At 48.6% G+C, this 27720-nt stretch overlaps 13 protein-coding genes across 13 annotated transcripts; 7 read left to right on the top strand and 6 right to left on the bottom strand.

Annotated features, from left to right (window-relative positions):
- Nucleotides 1-291: 291 nt before the first annotated feature.
- On the bottom strand, nt 292-2013 carry LTR84_000265 (uncharacterized protein; the record flags this gene model as incomplete). Its single annotated transcript, XM_064843896.1, has 1 exon — nt 292-2013. The coding sequence occupies one exon, from the start codon at nt 2011-2013 to the stop codon at nt 292-294; it is 1722 nt and encodes a 573-aa protein (XP_064711756.1).
- A 2408-nt stretch (nt 2014-4421) lies between these two features.
- On the bottom strand, nt 4422-5239 carry LTR84_000264 (uncharacterized protein; the record flags this gene model as incomplete). Its single annotated transcript, XM_064843895.1, has 2 exons — nt 4422-4882; nt 4933-5239. 2 exons carry the CDS (start codon nt 5237-5239, stop codon nt 4422-4424), a joined length of 768 nt encoding a protein of 255 aa, XP_064711755.1.
- Nucleotides 5240-6062: 823 nt separating this feature from the next.
- LTR84_000263 (uncharacterized protein) lies at nt 6063-7339 on the top strand (the record flags this gene model as incomplete). Its single annotated transcript, XM_064843894.1, has 2 exons — nt 6063-6317; nt 6371-7339. The coding sequence occupies 2 exons, from the start codon at nt 6063-6065 to the stop codon at nt 7337-7339; spliced, it is 1224 nt and encodes a 407-aa protein (XP_064711754.1).
- Nucleotides 7340-8513: 1174 nt separating this feature from the next.
- On the top strand, nt 8514-9974 carry LTR84_000262 (uncharacterized protein; the record flags this gene model as incomplete). The annotated part of the gene is made up of 2 exons (XM_064843893.1): nt 8514-9473; nt 9528-9974. The coding sequence occupies 2 exons, from the start codon at nt 8514-8516 to the stop codon at nt 9972-9974; spliced, it is 1407 nt and encodes a 468-aa protein (XP_064711753.1).
- A 359-nt stretch (nt 9975-10333) lies between these two features.
- LTR84_000261 (uncharacterized protein) lies at nt 10334-11128 on the bottom strand (the record flags this gene model as incomplete). The annotated part of the gene is made up of 1 exon (XM_064843892.1): nt 10334-11128. The coding sequence occupies one exon, from the start codon at nt 11126-11128 to the stop codon at nt 10334-10336; it is 795 nt and encodes a 264-aa protein (XP_064711752.1).
- Nucleotides 11129-11747: 619 nt separating this feature from the next.
- Nucleotides 11748-12557, top strand: LTR84_000260 (uncharacterized protein; the record flags this gene model as incomplete). Its single annotated transcript, XM_064843891.1, has 1 exon — nt 11748-12557. The coding sequence occupies one exon, from the start codon at nt 11748-11750 to the stop codon at nt 12555-12557; it is 810 nt and encodes a 269-aa protein (XP_064711751.1).
- Nucleotides 12558-13315: 758 nt separating this feature from the next.
- On the top strand, nt 13316-13687 carry LTR84_000259 (uncharacterized protein; the record flags this gene model as incomplete). The annotated part of the gene is made up of 1 exon (XM_064843890.1): nt 13316-13687. The coding sequence occupies one exon, from the start codon at nt 13316-13318 to the stop codon at nt 13685-13687; it is 372 nt and encodes a 123-aa protein (XP_064711750.1).
- A 2021-nt stretch (nt 13688-15708) lies between these two features.
- Nucleotides 15709-17157, bottom strand: LTR84_000258 (uncharacterized protein; the record flags this gene model as incomplete). The annotated part of the gene is made up of 1 exon (XM_064843889.1): nt 15709-17157. One exon carries the CDS (start codon nt 17155-17157, stop codon nt 15709-15711), a length of 1449 nt encoding a protein of 482 aa, XP_064711749.1.
- A 607-nt stretch (nt 17158-17764) lies between these two features.
- LTR84_000257 (uncharacterized protein) lies at nt 17765-19231 on the top strand (the record flags this gene model as incomplete). The annotated part of the gene is made up of 1 exon (XM_064843888.1): nt 17765-19231. One exon carries the CDS (start codon nt 17765-17767, stop codon nt 19229-19231), a length of 1467 nt encoding a protein of 488 aa, XP_064711748.1.
- A 760-nt stretch (nt 19232-19991) lies between these two features.
- LTR84_000256 (uncharacterized protein) lies at nt 19992-20606 on the bottom strand (the record flags this gene model as incomplete). The annotated part of the gene is made up of 1 exon (XM_064843887.1): nt 19992-20606. The coding sequence occupies one exon, from the start codon at nt 20604-20606 to the stop codon at nt 19992-19994; it is 615 nt and encodes a 204-aa protein (XP_064711747.1).
- A 1399-nt stretch (nt 20607-22005) lies between these two features.
- LTR84_000255 (uncharacterized protein) lies at nt 22006-24045 on the top strand (the record flags this gene model as incomplete). Its single annotated transcript, XM_064843886.1, has 5 exons — nt 22006-22154; nt 22240-22546; nt 22772-23439; nt 23488-23974; nt 24025-24045. 5 exons carry the CDS (start codon nt 22006-22008, stop codon nt 24043-24045), a joined length of 1632 nt encoding a protein of 543 aa, XP_064711746.1.
- A 939-nt stretch (nt 24046-24984) lies between these two features.
- Nucleotides 24985-26184, top strand: LTR84_000254 (uncharacterized protein; the record flags this gene model as incomplete). The annotated part of the gene is made up of 1 exon (XM_064843885.1): nt 24985-26184. One exon carries the CDS (start codon nt 24985-24987, stop codon nt 26182-26184), a length of 1200 nt encoding a protein of 399 aa, XP_064711745.1.
- A 302-nt stretch (nt 26185-26486) lies between these two features.
- Nucleotides 26487-27521, bottom strand: LTR84_000253 (uncharacterized protein; the record flags this gene model as incomplete). Its single annotated transcript, XM_064843884.1, has 1 exon — nt 26487-27521. The coding sequence occupies one exon, from the start codon at nt 27519-27521 to the stop codon at nt 26487-26489; it is 1035 nt and encodes a 344-aa protein (XP_064711744.1).
- Between the last annotated feature and the right edge of the window lie 199 nt (nt 27522-27720).

Genomic DNA, 27720 nt, shown 5'->3' with positions numbered 1-27720 from the left:
AGGTACATTACGTGAATTTCGTTTACTTAAAATAAATTTCATACGATGGTGGAAGGTCTTGCGAGATCGGACAAAGTTCGTTGGGCAGGAATTGATCGGCACAGCGTGCCGGTAAGGCAAAGTATTTGCCCGCGAGGCTGGCGATCGACATGATCCGCGGCTAAGGAAGGCTGAAGATGGAAGGAAATGGCTCTAGTTAAATGGGGTTTGCATTTTTTTCTGTCATCTTCTTCAATTATCCTCTCCCAAAATTCTTCTATCCATGTATTTCCACCCTGATGTACAACCTCTTCATTCACTGTTCCTCATTGGTCTATCGTCCTTGTGTAGATCAAACCGTCCTTGCCAATAAGTGGCCTCTTCCTTATCCAATCCCAAAAACCGAGCACAAAATTGATACATGTTGTCGTAAGCCCATGAATAGCTGCTCCCCTCCCTAGTCGGATATTTGTCCCTCTGCTGTGCAGAATATGGCTTGGTCATGTCGAGTTGCGTCTTGCTGTAAAATTTTGTCGTTTCAAGTGATTTCTCCTCCGCGACTCTTATGAGAGCCTCAAGAAAGATAATCCAGTGTTTGATGACGCCAGGTTCTGTCGTGCAGTCGTGTTGTCGGAATTCAACAGTGGGTTTCGCTGGCTTGTCGTTTGTCCCACCCTCCGCGAATGCCCAGAGGTTGGCGAAATTATAGATGTATCCACGGAAACGTGGAGCGTCCCACTCCCCAAATTCTTGACTCTTGTGTGGGTCGCACTTCTGTAGTAGTCTGATCAAGCTGAAAATGCTGCACTGCTCTTGGAATATGTGGTCCTCCATTGTGTTATCTTGTTGCTCGGTGCTGTTCAGGTCGACGCCCGTTTGATCACAGAAGTGTTCTAGATTGGATTCGACATTATCGATTCCAGTATATTTTGCTTCCATGGAAAGAACACGCTGTTCATCATTCGCTGTTGCATCCTCTGAGTCGAATGGTGTGATTGGTTCTGTGGGGGTTTTTGGTTCCTTGGCGATGATTCCAGAGCGGCTTTTAGGGAAGCACTTCGATATCAGATCCTCGTGTAAAAGAAGGATATAGGCGAGATGTTGAAAGAGAGGAGTGGAAATGTGGCTTGCACTGCTGTAATCGAAGCCAATATGAACATGAGTACTCGCCCATACCGAAGGGAGAATTGTCAATTGAGTGCTGTCCAGGGCTTTGAGATACTTTCCGATCTGTTCCAAGGCTTCGTCTTTTTTGGTAAGTGTAAATATCGGCGAAATCAATTCGATTCCGTGGCTGTCCCAAGAAGACCAGGAGTCTTTATTTATGTTCTTTTTCGATAGATATGATGTAATCTGACTCTTCAAAGCACCAATGAGCGTGTCATCGTTAGTGAGCGTCCACTTGGTGTAATCAAGAGAAGTATTTCGAATCAAAATATTCTCAAGTTGGTTGGGGTAGACTTCGACAGAGGTTTGACCATTGGATTGGGCCCATCCGACAGCATTGCAGGGTAAAGCATTAATGTCAAGACCGCGTTTGGCGATGAGGAGCGGTTCCATTACGTATCGGCGAAGAACATCACTTTTCTGGAGACTGGTGGGGTATTTCAGGTGATAGTGGTTTGTTTCGAGGATGGCGTCCGTCTTGGGTACTTGCAAGGCCCATGATGGGTACTGGCGATCAAAATTGTGGGAGTGATTTGAAAGGAATAGATTTCCGTATTGTCCAAGTAGTTCTGCGTGTTTTTCGTATTCAAAAGTCTTCCGGATTTTGGCTTCAATGTTGTAATCGGACAGAGTTGTTTTCAACATATCTTCGTGAAAGGCGAGTATCAGCTCAAATTCGATGCCGAATGTTGTCGCACAGATAGGCCGCTTCTGGTCTGCGTTGAGACTAGTAACGTCGAGGGTTGTTGTTTTCTTGCTTTCCATCGATTGGGGAGGGCTCGAAGATGTTGCGCGGCGTTTTTGAGTATGGTTGGACGCCACGTTGTGGTTGGATGCAGCTCCCTGCTTAGGGGTAAATATCGTCATGTTGTACAAAGGTTCAAGTATTCTATATTGAAAGCGAGTGTGGTGGTAAATGTTGAGCAAGCAATGCTGGATGGAACAGCATCTTCCCGGTTATGGCGGGATCACTCGACAATATATAGTAGACCGGCTTCGCACGCAAATGTTCTCCGACCCTGAAGACAAGGCTGCCAGATCCTGTGCTGAAAGCGACCCACCTGATCATTGCATTGTTCGCAAGAGCAAGCCTTTCGACGTTTGCGGCCATCCTGGAGGTCCGAGCTTTGCCAATAGGGTGACCGACCAGAGTAAACATTATTGCTGCAAAAATGAGGACCACATCGATGACTCAGTGGAAAAGGCAAATAAAGTTATACCTGAGGCACGAGAGTGGTGAGTGTCAAAGCCAGTGGGCCTAGATAACGCAACTGGCAAGTCAGTATGGAGTATCACCTTCGAAAATGCAAGGCGGAACCACCACCATCAGGTGGGCCAGCTCTTCGGAGCTCCGGACGAGACCCGTACAGCACTCGACATATGGAGACTCCCTTCAGAGATGTGAGAAACATGACGCTCAGGCCATCGTTTGATGTTCAAGGTGGCATCTTCAGAGTCATGAGGGAAGTTAGTGCCTTACTTTTAGGCAATGGGAGCAGGATCGTGGTTGAAGCAGGTCAGTGCAGTGGGTGATGGGATTTGAGGTCTTGGCGGATTGTGCCGACCTCGGAAAGGCTCGCAAGGCTTAGAATTGGGGGCCTGAAGTCAACGTCAGGCTCGCTTCACATCCTCATGTTCGTCAATAGAAGAGCATCATTATCGCTGTCTAACAGCACATCATCCGATATTTGACCTCCATCCCCGAGACTCCACAGGCTTTAATAAGCAATGACATTAGCAAGCGTGTCTAGCCCACAGATAAGTCCTCAGGGATCCGAAAGCGAACCGTTATTGTCGGCATCAAGGAACACGAACTTCAATGATGCTGAACACCGCACACATGTCCATCTCAGGGTGGCGGCAGCCATGTATTCATTTCTGGTCCTAGGAATACTGGCTTCGACAATCGGTGTGATGATTCCAAAGCTTCAAGCAGATTATCAACTCACAGACATTAAAGTCTCGCTGATTTTTCTCATTTTTCCAATTGGATACCTCAGCGCGGCAGCGCTGAATAATTCGATACATCTCAGGTTCGGTCAGAGAGGAGTTGCATTGATTGCGCCGATCGGACATCTCGTCTTCACATGTGTCGCTTCCTCACATCCAAATTTCTACTTACTCGTGGCTTCGTACGCTTTTGCAGGATTCGGAACTGGATTGTTTGATGGTGCCTGGTGCGCCTGGGCTGGAGCGATGGATAATGCGAACACCGTATCGGGGTTTCTGCATGGTTCGTACTCAGTCGGTGCGGCACTGGGTCCTTTTCTCGCAGGCTCCATGCTCTCTAAGGGCAACTATCCATGGTATTACTGGTACTATGTGCTCGTAAGTAGTCCATGCTGATCGAAGTCTCAATACTTTTCTGATGACGAATATGATCTCAGACTGGCTTATGTCTCATCGAAGCTATCGTGCTACCGCTGCTCTTTCGACATGAGGGCGGCAAAAGATATAGGCGCGAAAAGCATGACACAGCAAAGCAAGACAAGGCTCAACTCATCGATGTTATCCGGTATCGGGTAACTTGGGTCTGTGCAGCCTACTTCCTCGCCTACGTTGGCACTGAAGGTTCGTGTCAAACTCTACCCTTGTCGACCCAATGACCATTGACAATATTTCAGCATCTATTTCCGGTTGGATCGTCTCATTCATGGCACGCGCTCGCCATGCATCATTATACTTCTCTAGTTTGTGCTCTTCTGGGTTCTGGATCGGAATGGCGATTGGGCGATTGTCACTGGGCATAGTCACGGACAGGATCGGACTACGAATTGGGACTGTGATTTACATCACGACAGCGATAGGATTCCAAGTATTATTCAGTCTCGTCCCGAACCAGTGGGTCTCAATACTCACAGTCACCCTCCTCGGATTCTTTTTGGGCCCACTCTTTCCGAATGCAATAGTTCTGCTTACTCGTTTGCTCCCACGCCATCTGCATGTTGCGGCTGTTGCGTTTGTGGCATCGGTTGGTCAAATCGGAGCCTCTCTGATTCCATTCGCATCAGGCGCACTTACACAAGCACTGGGGATTCAGATCTTCCAGTTGATAATATTTGTCCTTTTGGCAATTACCTTCTTGCTGTGGATATGTTTTCCAAGAGAATCTGCACGAGAAGATATTGTGGGTAACAGCGAGTCTCATCTCAGCAATGAAGATGAGTGGCGAGGTCAAGGATGATGAAACAAGTACTGATGAAGAAGTGTATACCAAGATGTATGAACTGTGGTATATTCGCTTTCTAGATTCTGCCGTGCATAAAGGTGAGAGTCTATAGATTGGGTGGCACTAGTGTGTCGAGGCTGATGCCGGCAGAGCCCTCCGGTGCCTTCACGTCAGGCTCGATTGATTTTTCGGGATACCAAACCATAGCAGTACCGAGAAGCAAGGCGTCAGTTTTGACCTCACCAACTTCGGTAAATCCGAGCTTCCTATATAGGTGTATTCCCATGGAGGATGCGACTAGTGTCACTGGAATGCGTTCTTCAGTAGCGAGGGTTTTGATATGCTCCATGAGTGTGGCGCCGATTCCACGTCGATGATATGCCGGATCGACTGCAAGAAAGTCAACATCCCAGCAATCGTGAAGGTCTAATTCGGCGAAGGGACCAGTGCTGTTGAGAGTCGCTAGTATTCGGTGAAATGTATAATAGTTCTTGTAGGACAATGCTTTGTCTCCACCCACGAGATTGACGAACTGTGTCTCGAGTGAAAGAAAAGCAAGCTCCCAGTCTGGGCACATCTATCAGCAAAAACACAGTAAGAGATGAAATGCACCTTACTGTTCCATGAAAACCAGGATTGACGAGCCTGTTCCGTTTGTCTCCTGGTTGAATTGGCCGAAAGATAGCCCACGACTCTCTCAACACCATCCCAATCAGGGTCATGCTGGTCCGTGACCGCTACCATCATATACTTGCCACCATAAAATCGCCTTTTCGCCCTTCTGAGATATCCCTGACGCATGCACTCTGGATGCTGGTGTCGATGAGGAGCAACCCATACAGTCAGGGGATCATGAAACAAGGCCTTGTTGGCCAGTGTGGCCATATCACTGAAATCACGGGGTTGCGGTGGTCGAATATGCATGGCTACTGATATATAATGCAGGAAGAGGAAGATGTTGACGGCAAAAGTGGTGGTATCGTACTTTTGTACATGCCTGAGATACTAGGTATCCAGGTAGATTTCTGGGTAGCGAGCATAGATACCTGCTCGTGACTCACGCGATGCAACGTCGTTCATCTGACCCATCTTAGAACTGATCGACCAACATTGTAGGCAACCAGAGATAAACAATCGAGCTATCTCGCTCGAAAAATGGGTGCCTGAGATTGGTCACACGCTACAACACGATCCAGCTTGTCTAGAAATTGAGCAAGCGAAGGTGCCTTAACGACCTACCTAATAAGTAAGTGTTAGGATCATATCTCATTGAAATACATCCTGGCTTAGACGAGCTTGCCTGCCTCGAGTCCATCCATGGCTGGAAGACGGCTCGTTACATTATCAATCCGAGTGATGTGATTGCAGGCTTGGGTGGCCCCAAGGACGGAAGGCCGAGGCCGAGGCCACGGAGCCTGGATTTCGGGACTTTTAGCTAAGCTTCGGGGTGGTGTCCACTGCCTACAACCCGAGAAATAGGCGGGAAGATCAGCTAAGAAAGGAAATGCGCAAAGCCCTAACGAACTGATCCCGTCAGTCCGGGGGGCTAGCCGTGCCCATCAACCCGTCCTGAGCCATGTCATGTTCAACCGAGCCAACCGAATTGGTAGGCTGGCCCCTTTGCCAGCTCCGCTTGTTGAGCCCACAGCAGTTGTCAACTTGTACCTACCCCACCAATATTTCTCACCTGTTTACTTCCAGTTCACCCTGGTACAGCTCACAGCATATCGACAGCCTTCTTTGCAGCATGGATCTGGCTATCATGAGTCGGTCTATCGCTCTTCGGGCTTCAAGACAAGCTCGATCCGTTCGCTACTACAGTATCGTTCATGATGTTCCTCCGGTGGCAGCGAGCTTGGGCCAGAATGCCCCTCCAACGCAACCTCAATCCCAATCTGTTTTTGACCGGGCACTGAATGCCTCTGGTCCTCGTCATGACTGGACAAAGGAGGAGATTTCTCAGATCCATCAGAGGCCCCTGATGGAGCTGGCTTTCGCCGCAGTAAGTTGTCGGTCAGCGTGATATGGAGACAGCATCTAAACATTGAACTGCAGGGCACTGTCCACAGACGCTTCCATAAGCCATCCGCAGTCCAATTGTGTACCCTCATGAATATCAAGACTGGAGGATGTACAGAAGACTGCTCATACTGCGCTCAATCCTCTCGCTACAAGACCAATCTCGAAGCCACCAAGCTTTCCACGGTGGATTCCGTGCTGGAAGCTGCAAAGATCGCTAAAGCCAATGGCTCCAACCGATTCTGTATGGGTGCCGCGTGGCGTGACATGCGTGGAAGAAAACGAGGTCTCAAGAATATTGTTGAAATGGTCAAAGGCGTACGTTCATTAGGCATGGAAGCTTGTGTAACTCTTGGAATGGTGGACAAGCAACAGGCTTTGGAACTGAAAGAAGCCGGTTTGACCGCCTATAACCACAACTTGGATACTTCTCGAGAGCACTACCCCAACATTATCTCAACGCGGAGCTATGACGAGCGACTACAGACAATCAAAAACGTACGGGAAGCAGGCATTCATGTATGCAGTGGTGGGATCCTAGGACTGGGCGAAACACCCCAGACCGACCATGTTGGATTAATTCACACGTTAGCGACTCTCCCTGGACACCCCGAGTCATTCCCTGTCAACAAACTCGTGCCAATTAAAGGGACACCCATGTTTGGCCAGGAGCCGGTCAAATTGGAGGATATGGTCCGAGTGATTGCTACCGCCCGATTGGTCATGCCCAAGACGATTATTCGAATAGCTGCAGGAAGAGTCAGCATGCCCGAGAGTGAACAGATGCTTTGTTTTTCGGCAGGCGCCAATGCCATCTTCACGGGTGAGAGAATGTTGACCACTGAGTGTAATGGTTGGGATGAAGACAAGGCCATGTTTGAGAGATGGGGGTTGACCCCTATGCAGACTGAAGCCAGCAAGGTTGTGGAGGAACCTAAGTTCGAGGCTCGAAGTTTTGATGAAATGAGACACCAGAGTCACACGGCAGAACAGACCGCGGCATGAGTGACTCTCCAACATAGACCGGTACTTGGGACCCGGAAAAGTACATAGATCCGAACATGAATAGGGTATTGTTCTATACAATTCTTCTGTTATAACAACTGACGCACCAAGCATCATGGCGTTCTCGTCCCACAGTCGGTCATTCAACACTCATGTTCACCAACTCAAATACTTTCGCCCTTGAAGTGCTCTCCTCTTCAGGGTCGCCTGACCACTCTTGGTCCTGATCCTCGAGAGATAGCCATGCCTCCGTTTCTGAATCCGCCTCGAAGGGCTGAAAGTGTCCATCCGCCGCTGTTTCCCCATCAGAGCTGAAGTGGTTGAAAAGAGTCGAGAGCTAGATATCGTCTCTAGAGGCGATGACGGCCCCAGACCTATCGTGATCTGTGTGGAGGGACGTAACGTCGTACTGCTCATGAGAAGTGATGAAGGATTTGGTCTTGTCGTCCGGCTCCCAGTGCTGGCTCGGAGAGAGAGGCCACTAAAGGCGCGGATGAGCTGTGACGGTGAAGATGCTGATGCCGACGAACAGATAGATGTGAGGGGTTTCTGCATGGCCAACCGGGTGCTAGAGCGGTTCGTGATTCGCCGGATGGTGCTGAACGCCCTATTCACACAGCATAGTGAGTCTCGAGAATGTGAAGGTCGTGTGGTCCGAAGCGACTTACCTTCGGCTGGGCACGCTATGTGCCCTGGACGGCATGCTGTCGAAGATGCATTTGACCACGCGGCCACAGATGCGACACATGTTGTACTCAGAACCAGAAGAGTGGTAAGTTTCAATACGTGGAGGCAGAAAGAACAAAGACTCTTGGAGTCGACCTTTCAAATGCGGAATGCACTTTCCTCTCTGTGAAGTCGGGATAATAACTCGCCGAACCTTCCTGACTCAGAATACTAGCACATGGAAAGTCCATTAGCGCGTCTCTAGTAATTTTTAGCTCATCACTAACGCGTCGAGGGGCTGCGCCCTAGATCGTCTGTGCATACGGCGTATGTATTGTCTCTCTGCATCAGTTCCTTCACTCCGTCTATCAATCAACCCCCCCGCATTTAGAATTGATCCATTTCATCGCGAGAGATGGCTTCACTTCTGAGAGCCCTAGGCGACTTTCCTCGTGTAAGTTCTCCGTCATGCGCTCTGACGAGCCAGCCATCATAAGCCGCAAAATACATGAAACTGACCAAGACACAAATCCCACAGCGCCTGGCTGTGTTCCTCGACCGTCCTGGCTTCCCATGGAAAAAACTCATCCTAGGTTTCTCAATAGGCCAATTTGTCTTTGAAAGTTTCCTATCACTTCGACAGTATCAGGTCTTGCAAAAGACGAAGCCGCCTAAGACACTCGAAGATGAAATCTCTCAGGACGTCTTCGACAAGAGTCAGGCTTATGGTCGTGAAAAGGCAAAGTTTGGCTTCGTCTCCGGTCTCATCTCCCAGATTCAGAATGTTCTATTCATACAATACGATATCCTACCGAAGCTGTGGGCGCTGACAGGTGTCCTTGTTGCCCGCTTTCTGCCCGCTCGATTCTCCGGCGAGATTTCCCACTCGGTCGTCTTCTTCCTCACGTTTACCACCATCTCCCAGATCCTGTCGCTTCCTCTATCTTATTATGGCACCTTTGTCCTCGAGGAGAAATTCGGTTTCAATAAACAGACTCTCAAACTTTGGGTAACAGATTTGCTCAAGAGTGAGGCGTTGACATTTGTTCTCGGAGTCCCTCTGTTGAGCGCTTTCTTGAAGATCATCCAAGTCACTGGCACTCAATTCTTTTATTATCTGTGGCTGTTTGGAATTGGTATTCAGATGCTCGCAATCACTGTCTACCCGGTCTTTATTCTTCCGCTATTCAACAAACTATCCCCACTGGAACCTGGGGAGCTCAAGTCCGGCGTCGAATCATTGGCAAGCAGACTTAACTTCCCTCTCAAGTCTCTTTATGTTATCGATGGAAGCAAGAGAAGTGCACATAGCAACGCCTACTTTTTCGGTCTACCATGGAAGAAACACATTGTCATCTACGACACTTTGATTGAAAAGAGCGAGCCTCAAGAGGTCGTGGCAGTGCTCGGGCATGAATTGGGGCATTGGAGTCTGTCGCATACCACCAAACTGTTTGCTATTGCTCAGGTATGTCTCTAACCCACTAGTTCCCATGTTGACCAACACTAACCAGCTGAACAGTTCCACATGTTTTACATCTTCTCCTTGTTCAGCGTATTCATCAACAACCGCTCCCTGTATTCCTCCTTCGGCTTCCACAAAACGCATCCAATCATCATTGGCTTCATTCTCTTCTCTGATGCTCTTGCTCCAGCTGATGCGGTGGTCAAACTTCTCATGAACATTCTCTCCCGCAAATTCGAATTCGAAGCCGATGCATTCGCCACAAATCTTGGATTCCAGAAAGAGTTGGCTCGCAGTCTGATCAAACTACAAGTGCAGAATCTGAGCACCATGGATGCGGATTGGATGTATGCCAGTTATCATTACAGCCATCCCATTTTGGCTGAGAGGTTGGCGGCTCTGGGTTGGAAGAGTTCCAAGCCTGATTCGAATGGAAAGGTGATTGAGCTTGATGATAAGGTGGTCGATGCTGAGGTGGTCACAGCCACTCAGAGAGAGCTGTGATGATTCGGAGAAAGCTGAGCTGAGCTGAGCTGATTCACGTATTTTCTGGAACCTTTCGGGAAAAGTCAGAAGATATTGCTGAGGCGTGGAAACTGCTGATCCTCTGGCCTCTCCTGCAAGCAAGGAGACGATGCCTGCTATGCGATGAGTGTCGAAGTCGGTGAAGATACTTCGTGTGCCAATATGGCTTCAATGCCAACCATTTTCATAGATGTAAGATGAATATAGAGACATTGAACCCCCTGGCCTGTTTGACGTCTTGTGGCTGAGAATCCTCCGCTGCTCGATAGTCGAAAACTGAAGGTATCTTCCGGGAAATCAATCTTCAAGGCGTCCCATATGCCTCGTCGCGTCCAGGTTCACGCCCCCTTCCCTTTTCCCTTCTTCCGGTTCTCCTCCCTTTTCGACTTCTCCAGTTTGGCATTCAACTTTTTCAGCCTCTTCCGCTCCTCTTTATCCACATTCGACTTGCCTTTCCCAGCGGAGCTCCTGTGTCCAAACTCCCTAGGATCGACACGTTCGCCCGTCCGTTCATCCTCGACAGCCACGAGATCTTGTTCCTCTGCATCGTCCACGGGCTGCTCGAGATCGGCACCTGGGTGGCGGTCTTCGTTCGTGAGTTCCAACCCCGCCGACGACTGCGCGAGGTCGTACGTGTCTTTCTCCTGCCAGTCGTCTCCGTCATCGCCGGTGCCGTTTATTCCGCCCCGGGTCGGCGGGGATGAATCTTCGGGATGCACGACCAGTGCGGGTCCATCACTGTCTTCTGCATCGCCTTCTACGTCCAGAACCGTGGTGTAGGGCTTCGAGCGCCGTCCGCCCTGGGCCTCATCGTCACCCCGCGTCCTTTTCGTGGCCTTCTCCCCAAACGCTCCGGTCTCTTGTCCCTCTGCTTCTTCCTCAAACGCCTGCTTCCCGACCCTCTTTCCCTCCATGCCCAGCAAGATCCGCTTAAGATGATGGAGCGTGAGGTTCGGACTGCTTCCTGTGCTCAGCGCCTGGGGCCCGCGCTCCGCCAGTGTGCTGTCTGGTCGGTAGGCGGCGTCAATTTCGGCGCGGTTGAGGAATGTGTTTAGAAATGTGTGGGCTTCTAAATGCGTGAGACGTGTTGTTGTGTGTGTTATTGACGGAGGGAGGGGCGTCAGGCCAGCCATTGTTGCTGGATTGTGGGAAGTGTCGAAGAAGATGTCGAGAGAAGAATGGCCTTCTGCGAGCTCCTGCCTACTAGATATGAGGCTGTGTTTGTACTTGTTGTGAGGAGCGTACAGTACGGTCAGCTAGTACCGCTGATCCGGGGAAAGGAGAAGTAGGGTTGAACTACCGCAATGAACTTAATGACCAGGTAGGTGAGTTCGCTCTCTCTGAGAGGGAAAAAAGTTGTCTCAGGGAAACCGATAAGATAAGATCCGCACTAGCTTTTTTCGGACTCAGCCTTGTCGGAGACTTTGGAGCTAACAAGGCTATCGTATAGCTGACTAGCCGGCTATGACGAAATAGTAGTGGCTATCTAGACTCAAAAAGGTATGAACCGAGGTTGCTCACTCCATCGGCCCTCGCTCTTCGCATAATTACGATGGTGAAGGTGACTTCAGTTGGGAGAATACATTTTTGGGAGAGGTGATTAATAACCGAACATTCGATTGATTGAAGGTGCAACTTATTCTTCAAGAGAATTGAGCTCCAGTGGCACTTCTCCATCGTCAATACATTTGAAGCCGACTGAGCGAACACGCAGCACAAGATCACTTACGTAGTTCAAAGGTTACCGCGACCATGCCACTCGCAACAGTTCATCTAATCTCACTGACTTCCAACACCACGATTCCATCTTTCGTCAAGACAGTGAGATCGGCATCCGAGATCAAAACCCTCGTCATTTCTAAGGTCATCCGGTGGATCATCACTCCGGGCACGATCTCAGCACAAGAACTACTGCAACCCAAGAAGCCATGGGATCTGTTGCTGATAGTCTTGGGCAACGATCCCCTCCCAGATAGCGTAAAGAGCAAGATCGAGCTCCACTGGTCCGTCACCGCGGGCGTACCATCCCGTCTCACGAACAATTTTGACCAAACCAACACTCGATTGCTACACCCAGATCCCAAATCAATACCCGCACTGACAGGCTCCCTCTCGAAACCACGCATGGGAAGCTCGTCCCAGACACTCGAGCTCTCTGCTGGCCTTAACCAATGGGTTGAGTCATTCTCCCAGACCCACGCCGGCCAGAACGCCATGTCAATGCTAAATCTCCTCGCTTTCAAACCAGGCAAGAAAGCCGACTATCTTCAGTACGGAAAGGCGTTCGCAGAGACCATTGGTGCCAAGCGCGGTGGCAACGCGAAGCTCGTGGGTAACGTTACGGCCCAGCAGGACCAGAGTGTCTCTGGTGGCAAGTGGGATGAGTTCGCCCTCGCCCATTACCCGAGCATCACGCATTTTGCGGACATGCTTGCCAGTGAGGACTATCAGGCGGTCAATCTCAAGTACCGCGTGCCCAGTCTCGCGGATACTTTCATTCTGGCTACAAGTGAGATTGAATTGGAAAATGTGGTGAAAGGGCAAGCAACAGCTAAGCTATAGTGTTGAATCAATGCTTGAAGAGGATGTGGATGATCATATCTGAGGATGACGAATTCAACTCGTTCGTCAGTAGCTGACCTGACTTCAGGTATGGTTAAGCGACACCGTAGATTCCTTTAGTGAGAAACAATCTTGAAGCATGAAGTGTTGTCAAGAAATGACTATGAGTATTACGTCTTTCCATTGCCACTTCTATCATTATTGACAATCCGCGTAACTGCATCATCCAGCATTTCAATGATATTATTCTATACTCAAGTTCTCAAACAACGCCAAACACAACAATGGCGTTATAGCTGAGCTCGAGAGCTCGTTGTGGGAGGCCCCAGCAGTCAGTTGCGCCGTCGAGTTGGGTGCATTCTCTTTGCATTACTCAACTCCTAAATATATCACAATGGCTTAGCATCCCAGAACAACGATACATATCTAACTTACATCCGCACAATGCGTCCCAAACCTTAAAAAATCCAGGCACTAAGAAACGCAACAACAAAACCAATTCGTTCTTTGTCTCGGTTGCAAGTTGTGGGCCTGCTAATAATACTTCGGTGCTGGGAATCGAATACCTCATTATTGCTTGAGTCAAACGAGAGATGCCCTACTGTCTAGCCATCCCAGTCCAAATATAAGCGCCTTATGATCTCCATCAATCAAGATCGTGATTTTTCATTTCCAACTCTCAAACGCTCATCAGTCCAACATCTAAGCACCAACAATGCAGCATTACTCTTCTCCAGCAATTGAATCAACAGCCCACAATGACTTACGACTATACCGTCCCATCTGAAACCGTGAACGGCGCAACTCACCAGGATTTCACCGGTAGAAACCCTGCTAATCCTACAGATTGGGAACTCTTCATCGGTCGGGTCATCGTAGGTCTCTGGAGCCTTTTCATGCTCCTTGTTCGTACGTTCAAAGGAATTTTGAAGCTTGTGTGGAAGGTCATGAAGTGGACTGCAGTATTTTGGTTCTCCTTCTTCCTGTTTGCCTGGGTCACCGAAATCATAGGTCTCATTCTCTTCGGGCCGTTTGATATTGAAACCACCTGGGATATAGGGTATCCTCGATCCATGCAACAACGCACTTCTAATGCTTATTTCATACTAACCTGGCAGCCAACCTGGTGATTTGGTGGGAAACCCTCATTTCACAACCAAGGTCTCAGATACACCACAAAGAGTTTGCAAGGGGTTGATCACAGAGCAGAAGAAGACGTTTTGAATATTTATTCGTACGAGAACTACCCAGCATCATAGAAAAATTGAAAGAGTCCCTTTGCCAAAATCAAGACAAAGTAACCTACCCGTTAATGACCGCCAAGCTACACCGCACGGGTAGGGAGAAGTATCGATGCTCTTCTACTCCTCGAGCATTTTTGTAGCCCTCTTCCTTCGAAACCATTGTCATTATCACCCTAGATCAGGTGTGTTGGGTATGTACGATTCGAAAACTCGAGAGCTCCCGGAGCAGGTGCTAGACCGGGTCTTTGTAGTATTCATACAACGCTAGATTGCCTGGTCAACGTCTAATGTCTTTGCAAAACCTTCAATACATTAGTCGGTTCGGTCAATGCTACTGGATATGTTTTCTCGAAAGTGAGCACACTGACCAGCGCGGTCCAGACCATCTTCTTCTTTGTCTCGGTCGTTGAGGCAATTGACTGCGTTTCGACGGGAACGGAGCATCCTTGTTATATGAACCAAAAAGGGAATGTAGCACCGCAACTTCTTCATTCTACCCATGTCTCTGCAGTACTTCTAACTTCCATCTGAAAATTAGTCTACGCACGTTATCCCAAAGTTACTCGACTCGTCCCTCACAACACACTTCTCAGGGAACCGAAGGAAATTTAACAGAATATTTCCGGATACGACGGCATGGATACAGCTATGAGCGTTCCGCCTCGCAGATTAGGGATGCTGAAGCCACATCGCATCCCTGAGGGCGAATGCAGTGGCGGAAGCTATTACTCAAAGACCAGAGTCGCACGACGAAGCACCAGATTCTCAAATGTAGTTAACGAAGATGAAGCTCTCCACTGCACTCCTCCGCGTACAGCTGCGCCAGAGCGGCGTATGAAAGGCATCTACCATATCAATACCGACACCAGACGCATTGAATTTGACATTGATGCGTTCTGGGAGCGGCTCAACAGGGTTGACAAAATCTTTAATGCGCTCTTTACCAAGTGCCTGGCCACTGCACTGTATTCTATTTTGGCAGCCATAGCGTTTTTCATATGTCTGGGACTGTTCTGGCTTATTGGTGCGGTCTGCATTTCCCTCCTCGAGCCGACGCCCGATAACGACATATTAACGATCTGGCATCAAGCTGAGAACATTTCAGGCTTCCTTTCTAAGTTCGACCCTTGGGTCATTGAACAGGCCGCTGTGACGTTCCACCATCTGCAGCTGGCGACTGGCTTCACCCAAAAACTCGTCCCCATAATCGTCAAGAGGTACCGGGTAGAAGTGACCTGCCGTTATCGGTTCCCCTTTTTCTATAGAAGTCGGTGCGCTATTGGTCTGTTGGGGGTTATCACAGAAGAATGGGCTCATCTGGCGACAATGGGAGGACAGTATCTAGCCCAAAACTTCGGGCATGGACGGCAATAGATTGTCCGATGTACATCATGTAGATTGCTTCTCCATTGGACTTATAAATCTTAGCACTTAACTCTGGAATGAACAGGAGGAGTGTGGTGATGTTAACCATAGATTACCCTTGTCCGAAATAAAGACTTGGGTATAAGCTGCATACTTGGAGGTGCCTGATGTTAGTATGATTGATCTAAATTCGTAGGGACGCTTTGATTTTCTTCGCTTGGTGGAAGAGTAAACGGCAGAGCCGCTACCTGCTCGGGTCGGGAGAGGAAGGGGACTGGGAAACAAGATGGGAAAAATTTCTGTTCAATTTGTCAATGAAATCATTTGCCATTTGTCGGCCTGATCTCTGGGCTCTATAGGTGAGCGACTAATGCTTGATTTAGTGTGAGATAAATTATCTGGGCGATGTTGGTGTTGTCGAATATTGATTGTTTTGGCGATCAGGCGCATGTACGATTTTCTTCCTAATATGCAGTTTGGAACCCTCCGACAAACGAAAGACCTCTTAGAGCTTGTCACAGACACCATCAGCTTTGCCATATTTAACATGATTGTCCATCGCTTGAGGGGGTCGTGTTGCTGGTCTCGGACCATGACGATGTGTCCGTGATGGGGGAAGGAGGGCGGCGGGGGGGACCCCATGGTTGCTCAATTACCTCGTCTTCCGCCCAACCTTGAGCGTCTCGTGGCATGGTGCCAGTACATTCTGGCTCACATGTGTTACCCGCATAGTAATGGGCAAACTTTTCGGAACGAAAGAATTTGGCTCTTTCATACCAATACTCGCGCCGCGCAACGGGGAGTTCCATGAGATCGAAGAGTTCTCTCATGGTTCTTTTCGGAATTGAGAAGATACTGTCGTACTTGGCCCTTTCAATATCAGGCCATGCGACGAGATAGTTGTCCAGCTCGTAAGAGTCGAACTCAATCGATTCGTTCGCCTTCCGCTCCGCCGCATGGAAAAGGCTACTCAGAAAGTACACCCACTCCTTAATCTCAATTGCATTGCCCGTACCGCAGTGCTGACGAAACTCAATGGTTTTGATTTCGTCGCCATACCCGGGGGAGGCGGCAATGTGAAGAAAGTTCACCGTTGTATAACGACTCCCCCATGAAGGGTCATTGCCCATGACCTTGCGCAATTCTAGATGGCTCTCTGCTCTGAAAATACTATCAAAGGCCTTCCAAGGGTCGAATGCTGGTACTTTATCACATGTGTGGCCTATAATATCGCCCATTGCATGCCTGCTTGATTTGCACATGCTGTACGATTTTGTGCCAACGTAAGCATGACGTTCGGGGTGGTGAAGTAGCGTGATCAAGTCCTCAAATGCTACAATCAACCACGCTAAATGCTGGCACACATCAAGTGGAATGTCTCTGGGGACCCCATCACGATCAGGCTGCAAGCCAACGTGTACATGAACGCTTGTCGTTTTGGGTCCCGCAATAAAAGTACAAGGAAGACCTTTTTGATTGGTGGCCATGAGTACATGATCAAGTTCGTCAAAGCTTCCACCTGACAGATACTGTTGGGCTCTCATATCTGGAGCCAGTAGGATTGGTGAGATCAACTCGATTCCGGTGAGCTCGCATTGTTTTAAGCTCCCTGGTGCCACATTCATCTGAGTGGCGAGGGCAGCCTTTTCCTTGCTTCCACCTGGATGGACGACTGCACTTTCCGTGGTTAGGCTCCAGCGGGAGAAGATACTGTCGTCATTCTTTGGAAAGAGTTTCATTGCAAGATCAACGCGAGAGCGTCGAAGGAGCATAGCTGCCTGGCACAAGCCCCGATGTTCGGCACCCTTTGGATCAAAATCGTGTGCATTGCCAACCTGGTCATCTTTGTCAAGCACGAAGTGCTTGGGCAAAAGAAAGTGGTACTTTTGGTCATTTACTACCTTCTTTTTGTCAACAACGAACAAATATTCAAGCTCCACTCCGTATGTAAGGGGAAGGAGCTGGGCTCCAGACTCACCTGTTTCTTGCATATCTCCTCTTGCTGATTGTCGTATTGCTTCGTCGCTTAGAAAAAATGTGTGAGAAATTGGTTTACCGTTAGCTTCTGAAAGTCAGACTAGGTAGTGTATTCGATGAAATTGTTGGTAGGTGTGCTCTGAATCTGCATGAGCCGAGATGGTTTTATGCATGGCCACAGAACATCCTGAGCTTTGTGCTGGTAAAGTGTAAGGAACGAAAGTTCAATGAACAGGTCAAAGGGGAATGGGGATGAAAGACTCCTAGTCAACCCAGTCTTGTTCTCCCTTTATCTCAGCGAAGGATAATGCGTGGAAGGATTTGGCAGACACAATATCGAGAACAATACAGTTCATCCTCGAAGGACCTTTTGTCTGTCCCAGAGACTCAAAGAATAGAGTATGCAAGCCACGAGTGGACCCGACCGTGCTCAAGAACACATATAAGAAGCTTCGCATCCTCGTACTCACCCTGTTCTTGTCCATAACCATCTCCATCATTGCCATTATCTCTGTAAGGACAACAACATCGACCAAGGCACCAGAAAATTCAGTCTCAAAATAACTCAAAAATTCACATACAACACACCGCAACACACCGCAACATCCAAGTCCAGGCAGAATGGCACAGTCTCAAGAACGCTTCGATTCTGCATTCGAATGGAAGGAGGAAGAGAAGCTCAAGTTTGCCAATCACTCACCTCAGTGGGAGTGGCTTGAAAGAAACAGCAATAGTGGGTACCATCCTGTCACAATCGGCGACACCTTCAGTAACGGGCGCTATTCTGTGGTGCACAAACTTGGTAAAGGTTCCAACGGGACTGTTTGGCTCGTTCGCGATGCTCAAGTTGATCGTCTGATGGCGCTGAAGATCCTCACAGGGAGCAGCACTTTCCGGAACCGAGAACGCGGTGTTTACGAGTTCATGTACGACCAAAATGAGGTAAACCCGTGCTTCACAAATTTCTTGTTACCTCAGCATTCTTTTCTAATTCAGGGACCGAACGGATTCCATTTCTGTCTGGTCTTCAGGCTCATGGGCCCAACACTTCGTCAGTTCAATGCGTCGAACCACATGCTCAATCCAGAAATGCATCAAGCACTCACAAAACCACTCATTGAAGGTTTGTTGCATTTGCATAAGCTTGGAGTCTGCGCCGCTGATATCAGTCCCGGCAATGTCATTTTCGGAATCGTCGAAATCGCTTCATGGTCAGATGAACAGGTTTATGCAACCTTCGGCGCGCCTGTTGGCACCGAGGTGGAACCTTTGCTTCTCCGACGCGAAACTCGCTCACCAGATTCCGTAGCCTATATTCTGAAGCACGCCCCGAAGTTGGTCTATGAAAGCATCGACTTCTTTAAGGCTCCCGGGATCGCTAAGTTCTTGAAACCAGAGTTGGAATTCATCGACCTGGGCGAAGGGTTCCTCATCAATCGTCCACCCCTTTTCAAGAAGCTGCGCGTCAACAATGCTTCTCCAGGCCCCGAGGTGAATTTCGAAGCACGCCCTACTGTTGCGGTTGATACATTCGGGCTTGCAAGCGTGATTTTCGCGTTGAGAACTGGCAAACCTCTTTTCAAGACCCCGATCGGCGGCGCACAGTATGTGGCTGCAAATATTCGAGAAACTCTAGGGCCATTTCCAGAAGAGTGGGTAGCTTTAATGAATAACAGATTGGAAGCGTGGAATCGCGCCAAGGGACCCTCTAAATTGGAACCTTCGCGCGCGGAAAGAGTCAAGGCAATTTACCGCAAAGAATCTCTGGCGCAACAAGTTGCTGCAGTTGGCAAAGTCAAGGGCTGGTTATCCGCCACACCTATCGGTTCGGTCGAGTCCGAGGTTTTCCAAGATCTGCTGAGGAACATGATGAAACACAAGCCTGCAGATCGCATTGGTATGGAGGAAGTTTTTTCCCACCCATGGGTGAACTCGAAGGTCGTATCGTCATATCCCGAGTGGCTTGTGTGCCTCCCTGCAAGTGACTTGGGTTATCGATGGGAGTTGGACAGAAGCCTTGACAAGGACTACGTGCCAAACCCTGACCCGTGCCGCGACTTCGACCACTACTACCTGCCAAGTGCCTAGTACGTGAAAGCAGACATGGAGGAGAAGAAAAGTCAAAAGCAGTTCACTGGGATCGGTGACTTGCAGATGACTCGTAGAAGTGGTCTAACATCTCTGAATCTAGTATAGCGGAGAGAAAGCCCAGTCTGGCTGTTGTCAGCGGGTAGATGCACCTAATAATACAGCAGATTAGTACACGAATATCTGATAATAGCATGTGACAGCATGTGAAAATGAAACATTAAAACATCCAAGCATAAAGCACAAAGCAGTAGCATTTCTTCATTATTCGCGCAATACTCCTTTCGTGAACAAAGAAGCCCGTAGCGCAATCGCTCGGGTCTGTGTGCGCCAGATAACCACCTTGAAGTGTACTCTATCCATAGGGTACAGGATACACTCATCGTAGCATGGCAGGAGCGGTGTTGGAGGACCAAAGAAATGGGTACTCACAGACTGAGTGAGCCGTTGAGCCAACAATGGAGCTCCCGTTCAGAAAGAATCAGTGGTTCCGGTAGTACCAAAGGCTGGCGCATATGAATATATATATAAACGTCGAGACATGCTTCTTCCGAAGGATGTCGATTTGGGCCATTGCATGATTGTGCATGGTCTTCAGGTGTTGATGTAATCTTCGATCAATGACAGTGTACGCATGAAGCTCAAAGCACCGACGATACTCGCAGCTGATCTGTACCGAAGGGGCTCAGCAAGGCCACTGCACCAGCTGTCGCGTCTCGCCAAAATACCTCATTGTTGCCACATCGTTGTAAGGATGATATCAAGCATTGGCAACCACACCTTGTGGTGCTAACTGCTCCAGGATACCGGGTTTCAGTCTCAACTCCTTCTCAACCTGTTGTGGAAGTTTTGCTCCATCATCTCTCAACGTAAAGACTTCTTTAATTTCTTTGGCACTCAACAGTGTCCTCCCAGCAAAACCAGCTCTACCTCTGCTGTCAACCTCAACTTCAAACTGTTTTCCAAACTTCTCACGTGCCTGCACGAGCAAGATGGCAGGGTTGTTCTTCGTGGAAGGGAAGATATTCTGTCCAGAGTTCATAGGTCGACTTGAGGTAGGAAAAGCATCTTCATGAGGTTTCGTTTCAGAGACAGGTTTGGCGACACCGATCTTTCGTAATGCAGAACCAAAATGCGGATCACGGCCATCGAGATCTATGTGCTCCGATTTCTGTTCTGAAGGAGGGTGCGATACGGGATTTGGATGAACCTGAGCTGCTGTGGCTGGTTTCACTGCTGTTTGAAGGACCACAGGTTGTGAGGGTGACTGCGTTGTCGATGGTGTGGAATTGAGAATGGAAGATGTAGATGGATACTGTCGACGGCTGGCCGCTCCAGCAGCTTTGCTTGCTACCTTGGATGATGAGGCACCCATAATTGCAGAATCGATTACAGTTTAAAAAAAAAAAGGTGAGTTGACTCTTTATCGATGAACACAGCAAAAGTTGAAGTTCAGTAGTGGAAGGCAAGGCTGTGTCAACGATGTCATCACGTGCTACATCATGCTGCTTTTACGTCGCGTAAACTGTTGCGTAACTCGCTTTCTATGAGACGAGACGACCTTGAACCTCTTCAAGCTTCGGTTAACTGGAGGAAGAGTTGGACACCAATACTATGGATCCTCTCTATGAGGCTAAGCGGACAAATATATCGCTGGTCTCCCTCACGAAGCAGAAACGAGATGGTGAGTAAGAATTTGCGGCAGACCAAGTGAAGTGGTAAATCAAATAACTATTCGCTGGGAGCTGCTCAAAGCCTTACAGGTGAAACACATACTAAGTCAAGCCCTTCTAACGCCAATTTGAAACTTAGTATAGTCTGCTGTTCACGTTCAACCAACAATCTCGGACATACGAGACTGCCTTGCGATAAGGGACATGTCCAAGACTTGGCGGAATATGTCTCCCAAGAGGCATCCTGCCCACGGCATATCACAATATGGTCTCAGTCTGGTATCAATTGCCCGGTTTCCGCACGTTTTCTTGAGATAACGCACAACCTAGTGCCCATATATGCGGCACTGATCTTCTCTGGCTGGGCTACTTACGCCAATGGGTTACGGTACAGTATCCTGATGGGCATGGTCATGTAAGCTAAACCTTACGATTCCAGGTCGAGCTTCCGACAAAGGACATATATGCCCGGTGCAGACTGCGAACATGCGAGAGAAAAATAGCACATCAGTCTTTGCGGAGGACCTATGGAGAAGATGGACGGCTCGTCAGCCTGAAAATGCAGATTAACAGAGCCTGCGATGATAGAGGGAAGCAAAATTCCTCGGCTATCAACCCCGCCTAACGTCTCCAGGCAGGCGAAAGTTCCTGACTGAATTCTTGTGGGGTTTTACAAAGAGGCGGCCTGGAGAGATATCTACCTGATACTTCGCAGGTAGGCACCGGTGACTTACTACCTAATTTGGTCTAGCTCACCATCCCAACCGCTGCCCACTCTGGCGGGTTGTGTTTACAGCTACAGTCATGTCTTCGAGTTTCTTTCTATGTGAAGACACGCAGCTGTTTTGGATGCCAGGTGATAGAGAAGTTCTAATATGACAAAGGCTCAAGACTATGGAGCAGAGCTCTTATCAGCGCTAATTTATTGAACAAAACGGGTCAAGCATGGATGGAAATTTGGCCATATATATATATCCCACTGCCCCTATCCTTTTGATCTGATTTCGATGGGATGTCCACTTTCCTCGCTAAGTGGATCGAGTATTCAATCGAGATTTGGCTCGTTCCAGTCATCGGTCTTCAATAGTTAGGCACAGCAAAATGTCAGGCAAAACCACTCCAGACTTGGAGCAGGTCTCGGTAATCGAAACGACGAGACCAGTCGAAAGTACAACAATCAACATACAGGAAGCAACTGAAATCTATGGCAACGCTGAAATTGCCGAATCTTATGGCTATGTTGCTAGAGGGTGAGTAAGTCCTGGTGATTACCGTACGGCTAGTCGAATGGGGTCTTCCTAAGGACTATGTATATCATTTCTCATTCATCGAAAGGCTCAAAGCACGTCATGTTCAGTTCATGGGCCTTGGTGGGTCAATTGGCACCGCCCTTTTCTTGGGTATTGGGAGGGCACTAGCAGCTACTGGGCCCCTCAGTATGTTCCTAGGCTTTCTAATTACAGGCGCGGCTATCTGGGGAATGGTGAGTTTCAAGCCTCACGAAGAGGAGAGTGTGAATTTAATATCTCCACAGATGCAGTGTCTTGGTGAGATGACTACCTGGCTGCCGGTCTCGGGGGCACTTCCTGTCTTTGCGAGCCGCTACGTAGACAAGGCGCTCGGCTTTGCTGTGGGCTGGAATGTGAGTAGAAAGCCACTGGTCACATCTGGATGAGGATTGAACCATTGACGAAAAGGACTGAATCATGTTTCAGGGTTGGTACGGCTACGTGATCGGGGTTTGCATCGAGATTGCGGCTGCTGCAGTAATAATAGGCTATTGGAATGACGATATCAACGTGGGTCGACCATCGTGATACCAGCAATGGTGCCCGTCAGTCTCAAACTAACTTGGTCCAATCTCTAGGTCGCGGTGTGGATATCGATTATCATCGCTATTCTTATCCTTCTCAACGTTCTTGCAGTTTCGATCTATGGTGAGGCCGAGTTTTGGTTTGCAAGCTTGAAATTAATCACTATTGTGGGACTTCTCATACTGGCGCTTATCATTGACTTAGGAGGGGCTCCAAGTCATGATCGGATCGGATTTCGATATTGGAAAAATCCAGGGGCCATGAATACATTCATCGTCGATGGTAACACAGGACGCTTTCTTGGCGTAGTGTTTGCCATGATTATGGCTGCTTATACCTATGCTGGCGTCGAGTCAGTTGTTGTTGCTGCTGGGGAGGCCGAGAATCCGAGAAAGAATCTGCCTAAGGCGGTTCGCCGAGTGTTTTGGCGTCTTTTGTTCTTTTACATCTTTGGATCCCTCGCCGTTGGAGTCCTGGTGCCATATAACGACACTGCCCTCCTGATAGCCCTCGCAACCAGTGCTCCGGGAGCCGCCAGCTCTCCTTGGGTTATTGCTATCAAACGTGCCGGTATACCTGTTTTACCCTCGATTATCAACGCAGTCATTCTGAGCTCTGCATGCTCTGCAGGAAATGCATTCCTCTACAATGGCAGTCGTTATTTGATGTCCCTTGCTCAGCTTGGTTTGGCTCCAAGTGTCTTTATGCGCTGCTCCAAGAGGTGAGTCTTGAGGTTGTGCCACATTTGCAAGGCTAACGTGACTTATAGAGGTATACCCTACTACAGTGTAGGTCTGACAGCGCTTTTTGCCCCTTTGACTTACCTGAGTTGCGCAACTGGGCCGGCGAAGGTCTTTATCTGGCTTGCAAACCTTGGAACTCTCGTTGCATTGACGTCTTGGATGGCCATATGTGTTACCTACATACGGTTCTATGCCGCTTTAAAGGTCCAAGGTGTAGACCGCAGCCACCTACCATTCAGATCGCCATTTCAACCATATCTTGCTTGGTCGACACTCACATTCTTCAGCATCCTCACCATTTTCAATGGCTTCTACTCTTTCATGCCTTGGAATGTGGAAACATTCTTGACCACATACATCGGCATCCCGATCTTTATTAGCCTGCTCGTCTTCTGGAAAGTGTTCAAGAAAACGAAAATTGTCGATCCCGCCGAGGCCGATTTGTGGACGGGTAAAGCCGCAATCGATGCTGAGGTTTGGCCCCAATCGGAACCTCAGAATTTTCTGGAGAAGGTAGGTTCAAAGCTTCAATTGCACTCGACTGTGCCTAATATGTCCAATAGGTCTGGGCATGGATTGTTTAGCGGTGTCGACACCTTTATTCGGAAAAAGGACGTCCCCTCCACCTGATCGGGTATGATGGATCATGAATGAGGTGAGCGAGCAGAATCGATGAGAAATCGTGAATGGGAAGCATAACTGAGAGTGGTTTCTGGCGGTACATGAGAGAAAGCTGAAGACAACGGTTTTGTTCTTAGGGCTTTGTGATTCGAGAAGCAAGCCAAAGGTAATCGAGCCTCAAATTATGCATCGAAAGAAACAATTTGAGATTGCGTATAACAATATATTGGTAGCCATTTCCGATCTAAACAAGGGCAAATGCAATGTCCTCTTCAGCACTCCAGTAAGTGTAGAGCACTTAGCTGTATACTTAGCCAAGTACCTAACCCTCTTACTTTACTTCATAGTTATGCAATCGTCCCTTGGAAGCATACGAAGTACTTCGGATCATTAATTAGCCCCTGGATTAGCGACTCCGTGATGCCGATCAGCCCGGTCAATTGGTTAACTAGTTAACTAGCGCCCAGGTCCCTTTGGATCCTTCAGTCCTAATGATAGTGGAAACGGACCCAAAACAGGGATAGCCGAGGCAATGTCCACGTCAATTCAATCCTCATTCGTGTCACCCATGCCATTCTCTTCTCTCATTTCAACAGTCCGATTTAATTTAGTGTTTGACATGTATGCCACCCATAATCATGCGCAACATCAAATACAGATCGTGCGACAGATGCTATAAGCTCAAAGAAAAGTGTAGCTTCGAATATGGTTCCAGCGGGTGTGATCGATGCGAACGAACAAGGTCGACATGTACAACGTTGAGATCAAAGCCTCGCCAGGGAAGGCGTCCAAGGTGTAAACAACTAGGACTAGCCGGCTCTGTGCAGGTCTGGGAGGTAGAGTCGACTCTGTCTACCTCAGATGACACAGTTGAAGATCCACGTTCGCCCACGTGTTCAGAAATGGAACCTCTCTTCCTATCTTCAGGACTCGAACTCTTAAAGCTTTCTCTGAAGCGCGGCGTCGTGACATGCGACTCATATATGATTCGTCTAACGGATGCTCAAGAGTTACGAGAGACCTCACCGTATCTAGTTGCCAAATTCTACTCAAAGTACCATATTTTCATGATCGGTCCTTCCTTCGCCCCTATATTTCGGAAAGCAGTGCAGCAAAGTTACTTGAGGTCACCTGCTATTTTGGAAGGCATCTACATGGCCATGTTTACCGCAGTCGACCGTTCTAGGACTGGAAACGACACTCTTCATCCAGATTTCGCTCAGGGGGCCGTATCCCTCCAACAGCTTCGAACCACCAAAATCATGGGAACCACTGATGCACTTGCCATTTTAGCACTCGGACAAAGTCTGGCAGCCTTCGACCTTCTCACTAAGTGTGTCGACACCTCTCTGATCCTGAGATATTCTCTATCCTCGATCCAGCCGTGGTATCAAGAACTTTCGAAGCACCAATTCATCGACCTGTTTGCTGTTGCCTCCATTTTCTGGGATACATCGTGGTCTTTGCTGCGACGTGAGTATCCTGTCATCAAATTTTGTCCTCCAAAACTTCCAATTGTCGACCGCTTAGCAGGATTGTGTACGACTCTTTTGCCAATATTGTATGATTTGTGTGTTATTGGTCACAAAATAAAACACAAGAAATACGCTGAACGACAAAGTTTCATCGTGGCCATCGAACGAATTAAACAACGCATTCTTGCATGGACGGCGACTGAGCCTGATGACCTCGCCAAGAGCTTTTCAAAGGAGGAAATCTTGGGTATGAAAACACAAGTCCTGATGTACCAGAATGTGGCGCTTTTGATAGCACATCGCATGTTGAACCCGATTGGTACACAGGATGACACGGCGTGGGAATACGCAAATAGCATTACTCTCGAGTTCTTGACCTATCAGGCACTTGCTGGAAATGTTGTGCAACTGCAGCAAGTTGGGTTCCCGATCCTCATTGCCGCACTGGAGCTCGCAGAATTTCCAGATGAGATATGGGATTCTATACCCTTATTCAATGCAGCACCACAGGCTCTTATCAAACTCAAAACTGCCATCGACTATGTGTGGACGAAAAGACGGCATGGCTACAATGGTTACATGCTTGATTTGGTTGACGGAGGCCCGGACTTTGTTGTTATACCGTGAGACCCACGAGCTGCTCTTCTTGCAACGTCGCCTTTACTCCAGACAGGAAGCGGACTTGGTGTATACGCCTGAACTGGACGGTAAACATTGATTCGACTTAATCTGAGAAGGACACCTTTGGTGCCTGTTAACCATCAGCCCGACAATCTACTACATCCAACTATAAAAATGGGCTCCAGCTAGCAGCAGCTGCCTAACTCCTTCTCACAATTTCACCACCGTTGTCTCCGGCCCTTTGAAGATAGCAACGAATATATTGTCAATTCTGCGGATTGCCTCGTCGGAGATTTCTGTCACATCTGTCATCCATCCCGCTCAAAATCGGCTTGACATGACTTACGATAATGGACAACAAGCCTCTCATTCTTTATCACTAATCCGTTTTGAGCCGACAATTCTTCGAGCCTGATTCGGGAGATGCCAGCAGCTTTGATATCTAGAAAGACCATGCAAGTCTCCGTGGGGCCGAGCAATTTTCCACCAAGTCTTACCCAAAGATCTGCAATATACTTAGCATTCTTGTGGGATTGGGCCAGCAAGGAACCTTTTCCATTGACGCCTGTCCCAAAGGTAGCATTTAAAGAGACTCGAGCCATGGCTGTGAGCACGCCTGCCTGGTGCATACCGCCTCCGATGCTTTGTCGGATCTTTCTTGCGACAGCAATTGTTTTTTTGCTTCCGACCAAAATACTTCCTAGCGGGGCCCCCAGACCCTTCGAGAAACACAGATTTACAGTGTCGAATTCCCGAGCATACTCGAGTAAGCTGCCAGCTCCAGCGACCACAGCATCCCAAAGTCGAGCACCGTCAAGATGCATCTTGAGACCTTTTTGGTGAGCCCAGGTCGAGATTCTGCGCACCTCCTCGAGAGGCATGATCAGTCCATTAAGAGTGTTCTCGAGAGAGATGACCCTAGTAGGGGAGTACTGGACATATTCATCCAACACAGCTTTGCCCTGTATATCTTCGAGAGTCAGATACTTGCCATTGCTCGCCACCACGGGCTGTAAGCTCGCGCCAGTCAAACTGGCTACACCTCCAGCTTCATAATGGATGATATGCCCACGCGAGTCAGTCAGAACTGAATACGGCGGTTGCATGAGAAGAGCTCTGAGCCCAAGCTGATTGCTCATTGTTCCGGAGAGCATGAAAATGGCGTCCTCATGCCCTGTCAAGGTTGCCATCTCAGCTTGAAAGCTTTCGGTCGTGCTATCTTCTCGATATACATCGTCCTTGAAAGTCGTTTTCAAGACCGCTTCAAGCATCTCTTGGGTGGGGACCGTCACTATATCACCTTTGTGCAGTGTGTGCTCAGTAATGCGTGGTGCTAACAGCATTGGTACGGAAAGGAACCTACTGCGAAAGTCAAATTCGGCAGGTGCACGAGAATCGATGGTTGCCGAGTTTTCCCCCATGCTGGACCATCAACGATCAAGACTGCCACAGTTCGCGATGTTTGTGTAGTAGTGTAGCAGAATCACGATTGAAAACCTAAGGAACAACTAGAATTTGCAGAATCTCCTTCGAACAGGCTTC

Source organism: Exophiala bonariae (genome assembly GCF_035927105.1).
Source record: "Exophiala bonariae strain CCFEE 5792 chromosome Unknown scaffold_1, whole genome shotgun sequence".
Taxonomy (NCBI): Eukaryota; Fungi; Ascomycota; class Eurotiomycetes; order Chaetothyriales; family Herpotrichiellaceae; genus Exophiala; species Exophiala bonariae.
This window is presented reverse-complemented; position numbering and strand designations above follow the sequence as displayed.